General features: G+C 42.8%; 2 protein-coding genes across 2 annotated transcripts; both read left to right on the forward strand.

The window, feature by feature from the left end:
- Positions 1-1879: 1879 nt before the first annotated feature.
- On the forward strand, positions 1880-4187 carry LOC102713624. The gene has a single exon (XM_015835879.2). The coding sequence runs from the start codon at positions 2046-2048 to the stop codon at positions 4185-4187; it is 2142 nt and encodes a 713-aa protein (XP_015691365.2). The 5' UTR covers positions 1880-2045.
- A 2831-nt stretch (positions 4188-7018) lies between these two features.
- LOC102713900 (G-type lectin S-receptor-like serine/threonine-protein kinase At2g19130) lies at positions 7019-18400 on the forward strand. The gene is made up of 3 exons (XM_006653091.1): positions 7019-7287; positions 7413-7493; positions 16039-18400. The coding sequence occupies exons 1-3, from the start codon at positions 7019-7021 to the stop codon at positions 18398-18400; spliced, it is 2712 nt and encodes a 903-aa protein (XP_006653154.1).
- Positions 18401-19921: the final 1521 nt, after the last annotated feature.

The raw sequence follows: 19921 nt of genomic DNA on the forward strand, positions 1-19921 counted from the left end.
TAAACTCTATAAAAATAAATTTAATAAAAGCTACTTTATACAAGCATGTTCTGTATCCAAATACAACTTTCCATCTTGTTATAATAGATAAAAAAAATTTGACGTTAGTATAAATCAAACGGACAAAACAACTATGTGATTCTGAAATAACATATAACTCAAAGTATATTTTATTATGAGTCTAAAAATAAATTTTTTTGTTCCTTCCTATATTACATCAACTATTAAGTGGTCATATAATACCTTGCAAATATTTATAGCGCAAGTTATACCATGGTAATAGATTATATCCATTGGATCGAAGTCTAATGGATGTACTGTCCAAACAATTAACCTCGGAGAAACTTAAAAAAAACCGTTAATACATTGAAAATGTAAAGATTTAATATCTGAAATTGTATAATTATATTGAAAACACTTCACGTGATTATATGTGTAATAGTTTTGCCAAAATATATTATTAAGAAATAATGATTAAACATGTGCATTGCAGAAGTTCCCTGGAAGACGTTAGTTAAGTAAAAAAAAAATGTATTTGTAGGAAGGAATTTGACGCAGCCCGGTTGGCTGCTTGCAGACAACGACATGAATAGACAATTAAGAACACATGGGAGAAGCTGAATTAATTAATAATCCCTTTGTCTCTAGCAACTCATTGATAAGTTAGTTAGAAACTTAGGATGAGGCTCACATGGTCACTTGCTGCAGCTGCTCACGTGAAGGTGAGAATGATAATGAGATCAGCAAATGGCTAAGTAGCTTGTAGCTAGCCTCGTATATAAACGCATCTCTTCTCGTCTCCGTTTACCATCGCTGTCCTCTAGATGAAGTTGATTATTCTTATTTTTTCTATAAACTTCTACTATAGTGGCACATTGTTATGGCTCCAATAATACGAATGTTTTAAAAAATTAGTGAAATAGAAAAGACACCAGAAGTTGATAGTAATGCAAGTCTATTGTTGTGTTTTTCGCATGCATGTTTGGTAATTCTCCATTTTTCCATGCAAAGAGATAAAGGATTATAAAACTAACACAAAAATATATAAAGATGTTAGCTCAAATAGGCCATGGAAAAAAGTATAATCATATGAGAGAGATAAATTCAAATGAAATTTTCCCATGGGTTCAAGCTCTTGCTAACTTTCGGCCCCATCTTTTTACTCATAAGCTAAAATTTTAAATTTTAAAACTTAAACTTGAAACTGATATTAGGGTTTTCTTCATCATAGCTTATTTTTTAACCTTTGGTTTTAGATATTTAGGAACAGGTATATAAAACTTTTACGATAAACTACTTTTTAATCATTAACAAGCATTTTCGTTTAACCGTATTAAAAGCAAACTGATGATAAGGCTCTTTACTTCAAAGTCTATCAGCCTAATCGCTTCACTGGAATTAAGCATAAGGAAATGAAATGGTTTATTAATCATAAAAAATAATTTGTGGGAAAACCTCTTATACTCATTCTTAGTGATCTACAAACGAATGCAGGAAATAAAATACGATGAAGAAGCCTTAAATCACCTTCAATCATTTATTTCAAATGGATATATAGGAAAAAATTCCTACAGAATTTGAATCCTCAAAATTCCTATATAATTTTTTAAATAAAAGGGGCCCCTTAAACTTTAATATTCCCTCATACTCCAAACCAACTATATTCCCTTTCGACTATAAATAATATACTATGGTTTCTGTTAATAAAAATTTACAATTTTTACAAAATAATACCCTCTCTGTTTTCTAAACTTAAGGTTGTGGTGATGATTGATCAAAGTTGTATCTCGAAAACCACAGAAATAGAATAACTGCAAATAAAAATAATAGAGGGAGCCCTATATATCTAGTTTAAATACTCCAACTTGATACATGATATAGTGCATTTAATTACTTCTGTACTTAAATGAAACTTGCAAGCTTTTGGGATTACTCCATGGACGCTTTGTGCGCATCTTGATTGTTAACCATGTCCAAGTAGACGACTGCCACTGCCAGAGTGCCAGACTGGAGGCTCTCAGCTCAGCTCGATCGGAGCAGCAACAATGGCGGGAGGGGTGATGCACCTCCTGAACGAGTGGGCGATCGAGATCCTGCTGCTCGTCAGCTTCTTCCTCCAGCTCATCCTCCTCTTCTTCGCCGGGTTCCGCCGCGTCGGCGCCTCCGCCGTGCTGAAGCTGGTGGTCTGGCCGGCGTACCAGCTGGCCGACTTCGTCGCCACGTTCACCGTCGGCCACCTCTCCGTCAGCAGCGAGCGGCGGCTGGTGGCGTTCTGGGCGCCGTTCCTGCTGCTCCACCTCGGCGGGCCCGACAACATCACCGCCTACTCGCTCGCCGACAACCAGCTCTGGAAGCGTCACCTTGTGTTCGGCCTCGTCCCGCAGGCGCTCGGCGCTGCCAACGTCATCTACCGGTCGTTCGCCGGTAGGACGACGACGCTGCTCTCGGCAGCCATGCTCATGTTCGCGATCGGCGTCCTCAAGTATGGCGAGAGGACGTGGGCGCTCAAGTACGCCAACCTCAGCAGCATCCGGAGCTCCGTCAATGTCAAGACGCCGCCGCCGACGACGAAGCGTCCGCTTCAGTACTACCCGGAGCGGTCGTGGCTGCCTCGACGTGACGGCGGGGATGTCGATGAGGAGGAGCTTCTTCTCGTTGCTCACTCCATGTTCCATATCTGCAAGCGCGCCATGGCGGACTCGTCGGTGGAGCCGGACTCCGGCGAGTACGATTCCAAGATTTTCTCCTACGGGTGGAAGGAGATGTGCCGGGTGGCGGAGATGGAGCTCTCCCTCATGTACGACCTCCTCTACACCAAGGCGGCTGTGATGCACACCTGGTTCGGCTTCGGCATCCGTGTCGTCTCGCCGCTCGCCGTCGTCGCCGCGCTCGGGCTGTTCCACCTCGAGAACGATATCGGCAGCTACCGGCAGGTCGACGTCGCCATCACCTACGCGCTGCTGGTCGCCGCCTTCGTCCTGGAGACCACGTCGCTGTGCCGGGCGATCGGGTCGACGTGGATCGCCGCCTTGCTGCAGACCACGCGTTGGGCGTGGCTCCGCCACGAGGCCCTCTGCACCGGCCGGTGGTTCCGTCTCCGCCGCACCGTCGCGTCGCTCCGGCGGTTCGTCCACCGTGACGGCCACAGGTACTGGTCCGGCACCATGGGGCAGTTCAACGTGCTCCACTTCTCCACCCGCGACGGCACGGCGGAACGGCTCGGCGCGGCGGCGGAGAAGGCCGGACTCGGGAGCTGGTGGAACAAGCACGTCAACGCCGGCAGCATCGTCATCTCCGACCACGTCAAGGAGCTGGTGTTCGGACACATACAGAACATGTTAAGAAGCGTCGACGACAAGTCCTACCCGGCCTCCAAGCTCGACTCCATCAGGATGACGAGAGGACAGCTCGCGCTCCGGCGCCATGGACTCTACGACGACCTCGTCTCCAGCCTCGGCGACGAGTTCCAAGAAGGCATCCTCACCTGGCACGTCGCCACCGACATCTACCTCGCCGTCAGCGGCAGGGCGACGCCGCGGCTCACGGAGGCAGTCCGGGCGCTGTCCAACTACATGATGTTCCTCGTCGCCGTCCGCCCCGACATGCTGCCGGGTCTCCAGCTCCGACGACTCTACCAGCTCACCTGCGACGACTTGACCAGAATATGGCGCCAAACGAAGAACGGCCACGAGTCATCTCCTACCTCCAGCTTCTCCTTCATCAACGTCCTGAGCATGCTCACCAGACTGCTCCAGCTGCACGTCGACGACCCGACCTCCACCTCCACCTCCACCTCCAGGACCACCGACATCAAGACCCTCGCGGCGACACTACTGCATGACAACGTGCACAGCCACAACCTCAGGCACGGCGACGACGTGAGGAGCCATGTCTTCGCCGGGGCGCTGCTCGCCGACGAGCTCCTGCGCAAGGAGAAGGAGCGGCGCATGTCCGCCGGCGGCGGCGGCGGTGGGACGTCGTTGTTGCCGGCGATCTTCGAGGTGTGGGTGGAGATGCTGCTGTACGCCGGCAACCGGTGCAGCAGGGAGTCGCACGCGAAGCAGCTCAACAGTGGGGGCGAGCTCATCACGTTGGTGTGGCTGTTGGCCGAGCACGCTGGGCTGTACCGTATCGACAAAACTAAGCAGCAATTGAAGTACGCTAGAAATGCTAGCGTGTTGGTGTAGTTTTAAGGCCGTGCTGCAACGAGACACGCGAACAAACATTCTGGGTTTTGGTGGCCCAGTTTGGCCCAGTTTCAGTTTTGGACAGCACGAACATGGAACCCAAATTCTACATCAATCTCAAAAAAGAAAAAAACTTTATTTTTTAGTTTTTCTGTCTAGCGTTTGGCCATCCGTTTTATTTTAAAAAGTTATAAAAAAGTTTTATAAAAATAGTCATGTATAAAATACTATTCGTATTTTATCATCTAATAATAATAAAAATATTAATCGTAAAAAAAATTCAAATAAGACAAAAAGTCAAACATTCTATAAAAAAACTAAAAGAATAAACTTATTTTGGGTCCAGAGGGAGGGAGTACTTTTCATCCATGTTCACGTGGCTTCAATTTTACTCTCTCGCTATTTCGTTGGAGGGGCATTAACTATCTTTTCAGCTCATTTTGAACACCACAAACTATTAAAAACTCATTTTGTTGATACTTTTTCTTAAGCCACCCAAAGCTTTATGGTGATATGGAGTCACCAACCGCCTCGACATTAGTTTTCCAAATCAAAACCAATTTGTGGAGCCAATTCCGGTAGATTAGTGATACGACTTGTCTCATGAGCAAAGTGGAACGTGCATGGGACAAACCTACAAAGAGGTAAATACTTGTCTCTTGGGAGGTACATAAGATTTCGGGACAAATGTATAAAAGGATTGGGAGTCTTTTACTCCTATGCCATTAAAAAAGTTGATGGTTACCTGTGTACCACAAAAAAAATTATGGACACCTCTATACCATGACACAAACTTTCTTTTACCTATGTGCCATTCCGTCCACCTTCTATTAGAAAATGAGCTCTGGCATGTGGGACCCACACAAGAAGATAACTAATACTGCCTCGCTCTCTCCTGAATCCTCCTCCCCTCGTGTGTCGCCTCCCACCAAGAAACCGTAGCCACCGCTGCCGCCGGCATGCCACCGTCGGACCTCTCAGATCCGGCGGACCCTTGCCTCGCTGGACCCCCGCACACCTAGCCCAGGCCAACGCCCAGGCTTGCTCGCCCATGCGGCCACCCGGCGGGCCGGCGCGCGCGTGCGGCCAGCCGACGCCTAGGCCTGCGGGTGAGCCCCCAAGCCACCTCGCCTCCAAAATCGTCTCCAAAATCGCCTCCAAGGCCCGCCCTACCTCGAGGTCGTCGCCTCTTCTTCCCGTGCGGCGAGGTAAAAGCCTCTTTTCTTCCCATGCTTAGCATGCTATGTTGTTTAATCTGTATGTGCCACCAAGCCATCGTGCTTAGCATGCTCTGTTGTTTAATCTGCATGATCCGTAGGATGGATGCCGGCTTGGGTAGTGAGCCTGCTGATATTTCACAATGGGAAATTGGTACTGGGCAATCAGTTGAACTTAGCATAGAAGATTATAGGCTTCAAACTCTTACTAAATCTAATGATAGTGAATCCCTTGTAAACTCAAACCCATCAAATGAGCATGTGGATGTTGACGATGAATGCTTGTATATTGACATTGGTCCTGAACATCCAGCACCTCCCATTCCCACTAGTCAATCTAAACCAGACACATTGTTAGATGATGAAGTAGAGGAAGATGAATTAGAGGACAATGGCATTGTTATAGATAGAGAGCTTGCACAGAAATATGATGCAGACTATGACAAGAAAGATCCTCCTATGGCAGTAGGCACTATGAATTCAGACATGAATGCTTTTAAGTTGGCTTTAGCTACACATGCTACCAAATATGAGGTCCAATATAACATTAAAAAGAGTGATAAAAATTGGTACAGGGTGTATTGCAATGGCAAGAATGTGGGTTGTAGGTGAAGAATTCATACCACAAGGAACCCATACGGTGAAGGTAATTTTTTTGTAACACTCTATATGCATTGATGTCTTTTTTTAGTAAATAACCATTGATGTCTAAATTGGCATATCACAAGGAACCCATACGGTCATGAGAATTGTCAAAGCACTAGGAGGGCAGGCACTTGTGTAGGAGTGACACAGTTTTGGGTGTGTGAACAGGTGCTTGATTGGTTGAAGGAAGATGGAACATTGGATGCCAAATGTCTGAAATGGAGGTTGAAGGAGACCCACAAAATTGATGTTACATACAGAAAAGTTTATCTAGGTAAGTAACTTGCAATGGATAAACTTTATGGACCTTTGGCCAAAAATTTTGACAACCTATACAGATTTAAGGCTCAGATAGAAGATACTAGTCCTGGATCCTTTGTTATAATTGATCACCATACCAATGCCATCTTCCTCCCGACGGAACATGGGGCTTCTCCAAGCACGACACTTCATCTTCGATCCCAATGGAACATGGGGCTTCTCCAAGCCCGATGGAACATGTGTCACCCCCAAGTTTGGTCGATCTAGACATCAACCATGACGATAGACATCAACCATGATGACACACGGATCACTACATTTTCGTTAGGTTGACAACGTTCTAGGAGAAGCACCCGTTCGTGGGCTAGCCACTAGGGAGTTGGTAGCTGCGCTCTGTGTGCATCGATGAGCCGACATTGTTTATGGAGGCCGACTAGGAGGAGTGTTGGCATGGCGCCATGATCAACAAGCTTCGTTCCATCGAAGACAATTCCACCTGGCACGCCACTGACCTCCCACCAAGATGTCATGCCATTGGGCTCAAATGGGTCTTCAAAATGAAGCAAGATGTACACGGCAATGTTGTCAAGCACAAAGCTCACCTCGTCGTAGAAGGCTATGTTGAAAAATAAGGAGTAGATTTTGATGAACTGTTCGCTTCAATGGCACGCTTGGAGTTGGACCACTTGATCTTGGCACTGGCGAAACATGAGGGCTAGCGGGTTCACCGTTCACCATATGGACGTGAAGGCCGCATTCTTGAATGGTGATCTTCAGAAAGTGGTCTATGTACAGCAGTCGCCCGGCTTCATCTTCGGGAAGGCCGGCCAAGTTTTACGGTTGAAAAAGGCACTCTATGGACTCCGTCAAGCTTCGTGGGCATGGTACCCAAAGCTAGACACCTGCCTCACCTTACTTGGCACTAGGAACCACCATGAGCATGCGGTGTACACATGCCACACTACAAACAAGCACTGGTTGGAGTTAATGTTGATGATTTGCTGATCACAGGTCCAATTGACCACGGCATCACCCACTTCAAGCGTGAGATGGTGGATCAATTCAAAATGAGCGATCTTTGATTGATCTCTTACTATCTCAGGATCGAAGCACGTCAATATGATTTGGACATTTTTATCACTCAATCTGCATATGTCCTGAACTTGTTGGAAAATGAGGCATGGTGGATTGTACCTCTTGTCAAATTCCAATGGAACCAATCATCAAACTGAGCAAATCAAGCACTGCCGACTTGGTCGGTGCCACAAATTTCAAAATGTTAGGAAAATAGACGTATAACCGAGAAGCAGATTTAACGTGGAAAACCCTTGCGGGAAAAACCACAGACGCCAACTGTCAATAACCACTATGAAGTGATGATTACAATAGCAGGGGAATACACCAGGTTGTCGCACCCTTCCCGTGCAGCTTACCAGGGATACATATATGGGAAATCAAGGAGTCCTAATAGGAAAAGGCTGACAGAATCCTATTAGGAATCTAATTCTACTCCTACTCCAACTAGAAAACAGTTAGGAGAAACCTAGTATGAAATTAGTAATATAATCCAAATACATTATAGATAATAATTCGGATCATATCTCTAACAATCTCCACCTTAAGACGAATTCCCTTGTAGCATAAACATCATAAATCACCAGAAACCTCATGTAGATAAAATCACATTGTGGCAAATAGTCTTTTGGACTATACTAAGCACAAACCAATCTTGAGGACAACGAGAACCTCGCTTGTTTTGAACAGGAGCAGTGAGCCATACTTCAAACTCACAATGGGAATAAAATCCTAAACCCGTTGGTATAAATTGGTAGAATCCAAAAGAGATGCGAACCAAAACAAAGTACTTAAATCTCCTGATAAACCTCATGAAAAATTGGTCATGTGCTTATAGAAGTTCCTCTAAAATCATGTGATCAAAACAAGAGCATTGAGTAATACTTCAAAACTCGCCGTAGGATCAAATCCTGAAATTGTTGGTATAAATTGGGGGAACCCAACTGAACAGCGAAGAAGTATTGAAATCTCCTGGGAAATTTGATCAAAGTGATAAACAGGAACCAAAATCTTCTCGGTGAATTGTTTTTCCCTTCCAAACACCAGCTTGTAGAAGAACATACTTGCTGCTCTCTTTTTCTCCTCGAGAACTGGGCAATGGTAGATCCAAAATTGGCTGCTGTTGCTTCATCAATATTTGCTTTACACACATGAGTACACATGCAAAAGGCAGGAAGCAGGAGGTGCCATATGCGACTTGTTGATGCCTTGCTGCCGCTACCGCGCCATACGCGAGGATGCGACGAGATGCTGCTAGCTGAAGATGCGCGAGGAGGAATGCATCGGTAGGGTAGATCGGATCGTGCCCCCGCCACATAGATCAGATCTTCCAACCGATAGCTTTGATACCACTTGTTAGGAAAATAGACGTATAACCGAGAAGCAGACTTAACGTAGAAAACCCTTGCGGGAAAAACCACGGGCGCCAACCGGCAATAACCACTACGAGGTGATGATACCCCTTGTTAGGAAAATAAACGTATAACCGAGAAGCAGATTTAACGTAGAAAACCCTTGCGGGAAAAACCACGGGCGCCAACCAGTAATAACCACTATGAGGTGATGATTACAATAACAGGGGAATACACCGGGTTGTTGCACCCTTCCTGTGCAGCTTACAAGAGATATATATATGGAAAAATCAAGTAGTCCTAATAGGAAAGGCTGACAGAATCCTATTAGAAATCTAATTCTACTTCGACTCCATGTAGGAAACGGTTAGAAGAAACCTAGTAGGAAACTAGTAATATAATCCAAATACATTATAGATAATAATTCGGATCATATCTCTGGCAATCTCCACCTTGAGACGAATTCCCTTGTAGCATAAAAATCATAAATCATCAGAAACCTCATGTAGATAAAATCACCTTCTAGCAAATAGTTTTTTGGACTATACTAAGCACAAACCAAACTTGAGGACAACGAGAACCTCGCTTGTTTTAAATAGGAGCAGTGAACCATACTTAAAACTCGCAATTGGGAATAAAACCCTAAACCCGTTGGTATAAATTGGTAGAACCTAACAGAGATGCGAACCAAAACAAAGTACTTGAATCTCCTGATAAACCTCATGAAAAATTGGTCATGTGCTCATAGCAGTTCCTCTGAAATCATGCGAACAAAACAAGAGCATTGAGTAATACTTCAAAACTCGCCGTAGGATCAAATCCTAAAATTGTTGGTATAAATTGGGGGAACCCAACAGAACAGCGAAACGAACTATTGAAATCTCCTGAGAAATTTGATCAAAGTGATAAGCAAGAACCAAAATCTTCTCGGTGAATTATTTTTACCTTCCAAACACCAGCTTGTAGAAGAAAACTTTCATCTGAACTTATCATATGCTGAAATTGATCTTGCCATCAAACTTCTCAATGTCTAATTTGGTGAAAGACTTCGAGAAAAATTGCAAATCAAAAAATATGATAGAATAAAGAAAGTTCCTTGATACGAAGGCTAATCTGCACGTCGAAAATTCCACCAAAAATCCTTTTTACTTGAACCGGAACATACTTGCTGCTCTCTTTTTCTCCTCGAGAACTGGGCAATGGTAGATCAAAAATTGGCTGTTGTTGCTTCACCAATTTTTGCTTTACACACATGAGTACACATGCAAAAGGCAGGAAGCAGGAGGTGCCATATGCGACTTGCTGATGCCTTCCTGCCGCTACCGCGCCAGACGCGAGGATGCGACGAGATGCTGCTGGCTGAAGACGCGCGAGGAGGAACGCATCGGCAGGGTAGATCGGATCGTGGCCCCGCCGGATAGATCAGATCTTCCAACCGGTAGCTCTGATACCACTTGTTAGGAAAATAGACGTATAACCGAGAAGCAGATTTAACGTGGAAAACTCTTGCGGGAAAAACCACGGGTGCCAACTGGCAATAACCATTATGAGGTGATGATACCCATTGTTAGGAAAATAGACGTATAACCGAGAAGCAGATTTAACGTGGAAAACCCTTGCGGGAAAAACCACAGGCGCCAACTGTCAATAACCACTATGAAGTGATGATTACAATAGCAGGGGAATACACCAGGTTGTCGCACCCTTCCCGTGCAGCTTACCAGGGATATATATATGGGAAATCAAGGAGTCCTAATAGGAAAAGGCTGACAGAATCCTATTAGGAATCTAATTCTACTCCTACTCCAACTAGAAAACAGTTAGGAGAAACCTAGTAGGAAATTAGTAATATAATCCAAATACATTATAGATAATAATTCAGATCATATCTCTAACAATCTCCACCTTGAGACGAATTCCCTTGTAGCATAAACATCATAAATCACCAGAAATCTCATGTAGATAAAATCACATTGTGGCAAATAGTCTTTTGGACTATACTAAGCACACACCAATCTTGAGGACAACGAGAACCTCGCTTGTTTTGAACAGGAGCAGTGAGCCATACTTCAAACTCGCAATGGGAATAAAATCCTAAACCCGTTGGTATAAATTGGTAGAATCCAAAAGAGATGCGAACCAAAACAAAGTACTTAAATCTCCTGATAAACCTCATGAAAAATTGGTCATGTGGTTATAGAAGTTTCTCTAAAATCATATGATCAAAACAAGAGCATTGAGTAATACTTCAAAACTCGCCGTAGGATCAAATCCTGAAATTGTTGGTATAAATTGGGGGAACCCAACAGAATAGCGAAAAGAAGAATTGAAATCTCCTGGGAAATTTTATCAAAGTGATAAACAGGAACCAAAATCTTCTTGGTGAATTGTTTTTCCCTTCCAAACACCAGCTTGTAGAAGAAAACTTTCATCTGAACTTATCATATGATGAAATTGATCTTGCCATCAAACTTCTCAATGTCTAATTTGGTGAAAGACTTCGAGAAAAATTACAAATCAAAAAATATGATAGAATAAAGAAAGTTCCGTGATACGAAGGCTGATGTGCACGTAGAAAATTCCACCAAAAATCGTTTTCACTTGAACCAGAACATACTTGCTGCTCTCTTTTTCTCCTCGAGAACTGGGCAATGGCAGATCAAAAATTGGCTGGTGTTGCTTCACCAATTTTTGCTTTACACACATGAGTACACATGCAAAAGGCAGGAAGCAGGAGGTGCCATATGCGACTTGTTGATGCCTTGCTGCCGCTACCGCGCCATACGCGAGGATGCGACGAGATGCTGCTGGCTGAAGATGCTTGAGGAGGAACGCATCGGCAGGGTAGATCAGATCGTGCCCCCGCCGGATAGATCAGATCTTGCAACCGATAGCTCTGATACCACTTGTTAGGAAAATAGACGTATAACCGAGAAGCAGATTTAACGTGGAAAACCTTTGCGGGAAAAATCACGGACGCCAACCGGTAATAACCACTACGAGGTGATGATACCCCTTGTTAGGAAAATAAACGTATAACCGAGAAGCAGATTTAACGTGGAAAACCTTTGCGGGAAAAATCACGGACGCCAACCGGTAATAACCACTACGAGGTGATGATACCCCTTGTTAGGAAAATAAACGTATAACCGAGAAGCAGATTTAACGTGGAAAACCTTTGCGGGAAAAATCACGGACGCCAACCGGTAATAACCACTACGAGGTGATGATACCCCTTGTTAGGAAAATAAACATATAACCGAGAAGCAGATTTAACGTGGAAAACCTTTGCGAGAAAAACCACGGGCGCCAACCGGCAATAACCACTGTGAGGTGATGATTACAATAGCTGGGGAATACACCGGGTTGTCGCACCCTTCCCGTGCAGCTTACAAGGGATATATATATGGAAAAATCAAGGAGTCCTGATAGGAAAAGGCTGACATAATCCTATTAGGAATCTAATTCTACTCCTACTCCAAGTAGGAAACGGTTAGGAGAAACCTAGTAGGAAACTAGTAATATAATTTAAAAACATTATAGATAATAATTCGGATCATATCTGTAACACAAAAGTATAGTGGGTGGGCTGCGTTATCTCGTTAACATGTGCCCTGACCTTGCTTTCGCAGTTGGCTATGCGAGCCGATTTATGGCTGAGCCAAGGGAGGATCATTTGGCAGTAGTGAAGCATGATCTGCGTTATGTGGCCGGGACACGCAATCATGGATTGCGATATGCAAAGGGGAGACCAGGAGGGCTGAAATTGATCGATAGGTTACAGCGACAGTGGTACGGCGGGTGATGTAGATGACCATAAGAGTACTACGGGAGGACTGTTCTTCCTTGCTCGAAGCCCGATCACTTGGAGTTCGCAAAAACAGAAGGTGGTAGCCCTTTCTTCATGTGAAGCTGAATATGTGGCGGCATCGATTTCAGTATGTCAAGCAGTGTGGCTGGATGGTTTACTTCGGAAAGTGCTCGGATCACCAGTTGCCGCCCCAATTCTGAAGGTGGGCAACAAGTCTGCAATCGCTCCCACAAAGAATCCACTTCACCATGAGTCCATGATCGGAGCAAGCATATATGTACAGACACGATTTCATTTCATCCGGGAGTGTGTGGAGACTGGGAAGATTAACATCGAGTTTACAAGATCAGTCGAAAATCTTGCAGACATACTGACAAAGCCGTTGGCATGGATCAGATTTCAAGAGCTGTGCGAGCCGATCGGTTGTTAGCTCGAACATAAGATCACACACACGCGATGCAGAATTCTAACCGGAAGGCACACACAACACAAGAGAAGTATTTGTCTCGGCACTGCGCACCAGCAGAAAATGCACACACGCACACTGCTGCACTTCTATTTACCACACAGATCATGGCTTAAGTAGCCCCACACGCACACACACGCATAGCCACATTTAGCAGCACAACCCGGTCAATCAGTCACACAACTAACTCCACGAGTATGCAGCAGGAGATCACCTCCACAATTCGTGCATGCACGCAGCACGCACTAATTTCTCCACTCACCAACTTATGATGTGTGTTTGTAGTTCAGACTCCACTCATCGTTCCTACATGCACGTAGCTGAACAACTCAACATGCAGCTGCGTCCATTCACTCCAATTAGTACACTAATGATGCACTGATCTACCAAACTCCCTGCACACACTTTGTGCTTTAAATAACGGATGATCAACTCACCACGCCACGCGACACACTAGCTTATTTGGACTCGGACCACTACGGGGCGTTTGTTTCGCTCTAAATTTTTTTTAAGTCCCTGTCACATCGAATGTTTGGACATTAATTAAAAGTTAAATATAGACTATTAATAAAACTCATCTCATATTCTAGATTATTTCGCGAGACGAATCTATTGAGCCTAATTAATCCAGGACTAACGAATGTGATGCTACCGTAAACATTTACTAATCATGGATTAATTAGGCTTAAAAATTTTGTCTAATGAAATAGCCTTTATTTATGCAATTAGTTTTGATATCAGTCTATATTTAATACTCCTAGTTAACGTCCAACCATCCGATGTGACAAGAGACTATAAAAAAGTCTCTGGGTCCAAATAGCAACGTAGTACACTTGACTGAATATGATGAAAACATATACTCCCTCCATACCTAAATATTTGACGCTGTTGACTTTTTTATACACGTTTGACTATTTATCTTATTCAAAAAATTTACATAATTATTAATTATTTTTATATCATTTTATTTATTGTTAAATATATTTTTTACATATATATAGATTTACATATTTTATAAAAAAGTTTGAATAAAACGTATATGCCAAAAAGTTAAAGATGTTAAATATTTAGGAACAGAGAAAGTACAATAAGATTAACTCTAAACATCGGTGTCTCACAGAATTCAAGCTGTTGGATCGCCAAGATTAGGGGGAGGTTTGTTGTTGTTCAGTGCCAAAAACATTCCGTTTTCTTCCATGGTTGTTCTGTTCTTCCTGTGTGCGCTCATCCACCTTCACGTGCGTTGCGGGTTCACCTAGAGGAACTCGCTGACAGTGAGCAATTTGTAGAGCGAGATGGAGGAGGTATTTTTGGGTGTCATGTCATTTAACTTTTCATAACCCAAAAAAACGAACTCTTGAGTTTCTAGAGAAAGAGGTTTGGCCGGTCACCGATTACACTGTGATATCAGCGTATGGAGGAGGTTAGAAGAGCCTGTAGAAGGATGCATGTTTGTGCATTCTAGATTTACTTTCACTGTTCAACAGTTGGAGAGGTGGTTCAACTTCTAGAAGGTTTAGTGGAACTTGACATACCCTCTCTCCTAGCTAGTGCCAAGATCACTTGAAAACTATCTTGAATAGCCCTGCCAGCGCTTGAAATTTGACCTAATTAACATTGTGATATTTTGACAGAAAAGTAATACAATATTGTCTCTATCTATACACACTTGTACATTAATAATACATGCAATTACAAGTCGCTCAAGAAACAACGGTTATGCGTGCAGTTTTCTCAACAAATATAGATGGAAGTATTGTCTGTCTCTGGTTGGTATTCTAATTTTTTTTTGTTTTTAATTAAGCTGCGATTTCGTAATTCGCTCTTATGATATTGTCATGCATGGTACCAGAAAAGTTTAACTTGAGAGCAGTTTTATAGTTCTTGAGAAAGTACCAATAGATATTAATATTTTAGTGTAAAATTTGGTACCTCTTGGTATCTTAAACTAAAAGGTATCAAATTTTACATTAAAATTTTGGTACCTCTTGGTACCTACTCAAATACCGTAAGATTGCTCTTAACTTAAAGCACGTTTTGTACTATAAGAAATAAAGAAAATGTTACTTACGACAAAGTGGGTCATTTTTTTAGTAGTTTTTTTTTAAAAAAAATTGGTTGGGAGCAAAGGGAAGCTGGTCAATTTTAGTTTACGGCGCTAAAGTGCTTTAGTGGAGTAGTACAGTGTACGGACTTTTTCTCTAAATATGTAAATAACAAGATTTGACGTATATATGGAACACAATTATTATATTGTTTCTATGTAGCTATATTTTTTATTTTATAAATATGTGCTTAAAAATATATGCGACCAAATCATGTGTGCATTGCAAGTTATATTACTGCTTCAATAAGCATGAACCAGAACGTATGCTCCAATAAGCATGAACCCTAAAGTTAAGTAATTGACGGGAAAGTTAAGCCATAACAGGAATTTGATAGGCCGTATAATCATTACTGCTCCAATAAGCATGAACCAGAACGTATGCGACCCGTTAGCCAAACCAACTGTTATGAGTAATTTTACTATTATTAAGAAAGCACCATGAGTACCAATTTTTACAGTGTAAAATTTGATATTTCAAGGTACCAAAATTTAAAGTGTAAATTTTGATGAATAATTTTATCATCGTTGAAAAAAATATCTCTAGTTATCAAAATTTAGATTTAAAATTTTTTATCTTAAGATACAAAGTAATTGGAGATGCCAAATTTTACATAAGAAAAATATGACACTCTCAATATTTTCTTAATGATAGTAAAATTGCTTAAATTTTAATACCTAGAGGTATTTTTTTCATGGATATAATTGCTCAACTAATAGATGCATGCTGTCGCACAACACTCCTATATATTTTACGTTCTTGGTTTCCAGTCCTCTTCTCGTATACACCAATCCCTTGTAGTGTTTCTCATACACATCCACACACAGATAAGCTACTATGCTTCCTCATTTCATCCTGTTTGGGCTTCTATTCTTCTCCTTGCACAGCAATTGCCCTCAGTGCTCTGCCAAAAATTGCAGTACTCTGATGTCAGGCCAAGAGCTCACTGGTGCAAACAAGCTCATCTCAAGCAACGGCAGGTTTGCGCTCGGTTTCTTCCAATCAGGCACAAGTAAGTCAGCAGACAACACCACCTTGCTGAACTGGTACCTGGGAATATGGTTTAACAAGATATCAAAGTTCACAGCTGTGTGGGTTGCTAATAGAGATTATCCAATAACTGACCCCATCTTTAAGCTGTCAAAGTTGGTAGTCTCAGGGGATGGTAATCTTGTCATATTAAATAATGTAACCAAGTCCATGATCTGGTCTAGTCAGATTGAGAGTAGAAGAAATGCCAGCAGAAAAACTCTAGTAGTTCTGTCAGACAATGGGAACCTTGTCATACTAGATGCATCAAACCAATCCAATGTGTTGTGGCAGAGCTTTGACTACCCAACAGATGTCATGCTCCCTGGATCCAAGTTAGGAAGGAACAAGGTCACCGGTCAGAAATACAGTTTAATTTCAAAGAAGAACTCTGACGACCCAGCTGCAGGATTATACTGCATGGAGTTGGACCCCTCTGATGATCGGCAATGCAATGCTAAGCTTTGCAACTCGTCCATGGTGTACTTCTCCACCGGGGAATGGAATGGAAGATACTTCAACGCAATGCCAGAGATGTCGAGCCACGTTTTTCAGGACTCCAAATTTGTTGACAATGACGAAGAGGAGTACTTTACTTACACCACAATTGATCACACAGTAATCACAATCTGCTTGCTTGATGTCTCTGGCCTTCTGAAGCAGCTCATCTGGGTTGAAGAGATACAAGATTGGGAGCTGGTGTTCTTCCGGCCCAAGGATTCATGTGATGTTTTCTCTGTCTGTGGACCTTTCACAGTCTGCACTGACAACGCACTCCCACTGTGCAGCTGCATGAAGGGCTTCTCCGTGAAGTCACCAAGGGACTGGGAGCTTGATGACAGACATGAAGGTTGCACAAGAAATACCCCACTAGACTGCAGCAGCAGCAGCAACAAAAGCACAGCAGGATTAACCGATAAGTTCTTCCCCATAACTAGTGTTAGATTGCCCTATGATGCTCACAGAATGGAAGCTGTTGCAAGTGCAGATGAATGTATGCAGGTTTGTCTAAGAAACTGCTCTTGCACCGCCTATTCATATGGCGAAAGTGGTTGTTCAGTGTGGAATGGTCAACTTATAAATCTGAAGCAGTATAATGGCACTACCAATACTAATGAAGATGTTCTTCACCTTCGCCTTGCTGCTGTAGAACTGCAAAGTTGGGGACATGGTAGAAGAACAATGATGGGTGTTGCTGCTGCTGCATCCGTTTCTGCTTTCAGTTTCTTGGTGTTCATTCTGCTATTGATGATTTTGAGGAGGAAAAGGAGGTCATGTGGTCATCCAGTGAACAGAAGTGAACAAGGTGCTGGGATTGTAGCTTTCACCTATGCTCATTTACAGCGTGCAACTAAAAACTTTTCAGAGAAGTTAGGTGCAGGAAGTTTTGGCTCTGTATTCAAAGGAATTCTAAGTGACTCGACTACTATAGCAGTGAAGATGCTTGATGGTGCACGCCAAGGGGAGAAACAGTTTAGAGCTGAGGTCAGTACAATTGGAATGATCCAACATGTGAACTTAGTTAAACTAATTGGTTTCTGTTGCGAAGGTGATAAAAGGTTGCTTGTTTATGAACATATGGTAAACATGTCTCTTGATGCCCATTTATTTAAAAGCAGCAGCACAATTCTGAATTGGCGTACAAGGTACCAGATAGCCATAGGGATTGCTAAAGGGTTGTCCTATTTGCATGAGAGTTGCCACGACTGCATCATACACTGTGATATTAAGCCAGAAAACATACTTCTTGATGCATCGTTTGTTCCTAAGGTTGCAGACTTTGGGATGGCAAAACTTCTGGGAAGGGACTTCAGTCGAGTTCTAACAACAATGAGGGGGACAATAGGGTATCTTGCGCCTGAGTGGATTAGTGGAGTGGCTATTACACAAAAGGTTGATGTCTATAGCTACGGAATGGTACTGTTAGAAATCATATCAGGAAGGAGGAACACACTTGAAGAATATGATAGCAGCGGTAATCAGGCTGTTTATTTTCCCGTGCAAGCTGCACATAAGCTTCTAGAGGGAGATGTGGAGAGTTTGGTCGATCCCCAGTTACAGGGTGATATCAACATAGAGGAGGTTGTCAGGGCTTGTAAGGTTGCATGTTGGTGCATTCAAGATGATGACTTTAATCGGCCAACAATGGGTGGCATCGTACAGGTTCTAGAGGGTTTGGTTGAACTTGACATGCCCCAAGTGCCAAGACTACTCGAAATTATCTTGAGTAGCCCTGGTACAAACTGCATATAATGCATGCCAGTGCAGGAATTCAAATTCGGCCATGTATGCGATATTTCAACAAAAATATTATCTTACCTCCATCGATACTACTAGTAGTAAAAATAATGGTTTATGCATTATGGATGCAGAAGCTGGAGATGCTTAGATCATCTTCCTTATGTAATAGTCCATCCGTCCCTAAACGTGAGAGATTGTAGGTTGTTTTAGAGAAAAGAATAGAGGAAAAAAGACTAATGCTCCTTGTTAATATAGAAAGTGGATAGTAGTTGGGTAAGGTGTGATGAATTTTGAATGATAGATGATGGATATGACGAATAATATACCAAAACCCCTTACATTTATGGACAAAATTGAAATAATATGGTCCATTGCATTGAGAACGGAGGGAATAAAGCACTATTATTAGCCATGAAGATGGTGTTCTTAGCTCTTCTTCTCTCTCCTCTTAGAAAGTGGAAGAGAGAGAGGAGAGAGTTGCTTCAGTTACTTCTTTTTTAAGATAATGAATAGAAATCCGGTCTCTATATCTACAAGTAGATATACACAAGCAAAGGTTACATGAGTGCATACACTGCAAATCTCACAAGCGATATTAAAAAAAACTAACAAAAAAATTAGAATCTAACTTGCCGCTTTTTCGCGTTGCTTCAAACTTCAGGGAGATATGGAGCTAGCCAAAACAAAAGCTCCTGCATTCCGTCGTGAGCGAAGGAAGAGGATGGAACTAGTTCTCCAAAGCCGTCTTGTAGTGCCATGCACCGATCTCAAGCAGCTTGGATGGCCATGGCCTACTCTCCCGCAACGTGAATGAGTGTCCATCACCACCATGCCATCAACGTCACATAGCACCTCCTCCGCTGGGCAGCTGCAGCTAGCGATTGCAATCATGCCCGATTACTCATTTACTCTGGGGTAAAAACCCTATTACGGTTAGGTATATTATTCATTTTATACCCATGGGTGTAAATTCATGCTCGATGGGTAAATGGACATGGGTATGGGTAGCCACTACACATGTTAGGTGTCACGCTCAGAAATTCCTCACACGAATTTCTGAACTTAATTATGTATTAAATCCCTGTCCAGGACCAGCTAGGGTAAAAAAAGACTGTTGATTACATAAACATCGTTCTTAGAAACAACTGAAAATAACACTTATTCTAGCGGAAATGCAGCGGAAAGAAAAAAGGTAGACTAGCTCCAGCGGGTACGGCCCCAGTCCACAGGCAAAGCTTCGACGTTAGATCAGCTCACTCCTGAGAGACACCTCCATCGGACTCAACTTCTAGCTCTGAAGGGGAAAAAAGTTGGGCAAGGCTGAGTACAAACCACCGTACTCAACAAGTGACACGGAAAAGAGGGTAATAAATAATGCATAAGGATTAACAAGGACAGGCTAGGGTTAGTTGCAATAAAGCAACAGTTAAACAAATAACAGAGATTAAAAAGAATAAAGGTAATTGAATACAGTAAAGGATAAGTAAATAACAGTTGTAAAATACCACAACACTGTCCAACGTTACACCACGT

The sequence above is a fragment of the Oryza brachyantha genome, chromosome 4 (genome assembly GCF_000231095.2).
Source record: "Oryza brachyantha chromosome 4, ObraRS2, whole genome shotgun sequence".
Classification (NCBI taxonomy): Eukaryota; Viridiplantae; Streptophyta; class Magnoliopsida; order Poales; family Poaceae; genus Oryza; species Oryza brachyantha.

Bases quoted from the DNA above. Each gene is read 5' to 3' on its own strand.
- LOC102713624 (XM_015835879.2), top strand. From the start codon at position 2,046: ATGGCGGGAGGGGTGATGCACCTCCTGAACGAGTGGGCGATCGAGATC.
- LOC102713900 (XM_006653091.1), top strand. From the start codon at position 7,019: ATGAGGGCTAGCGGGTTCACCGTTCACCATATGGACGTGAAGGCCGCA. The intron at 7,288-7,412 runs GTTGGAGTTAAT...TTACTATCTCAG, and splicing joins CACACTACAAACAAGCACTG to GATCGAAGCACGTCAATATG. The intron at 7,494-16,038 runs GTGGATTGTACC...CAAAAATTGCAG, and splicing joins TTGTTGGAAAATGAGGCATG to TACTCTGATGTCAGGCCAAG.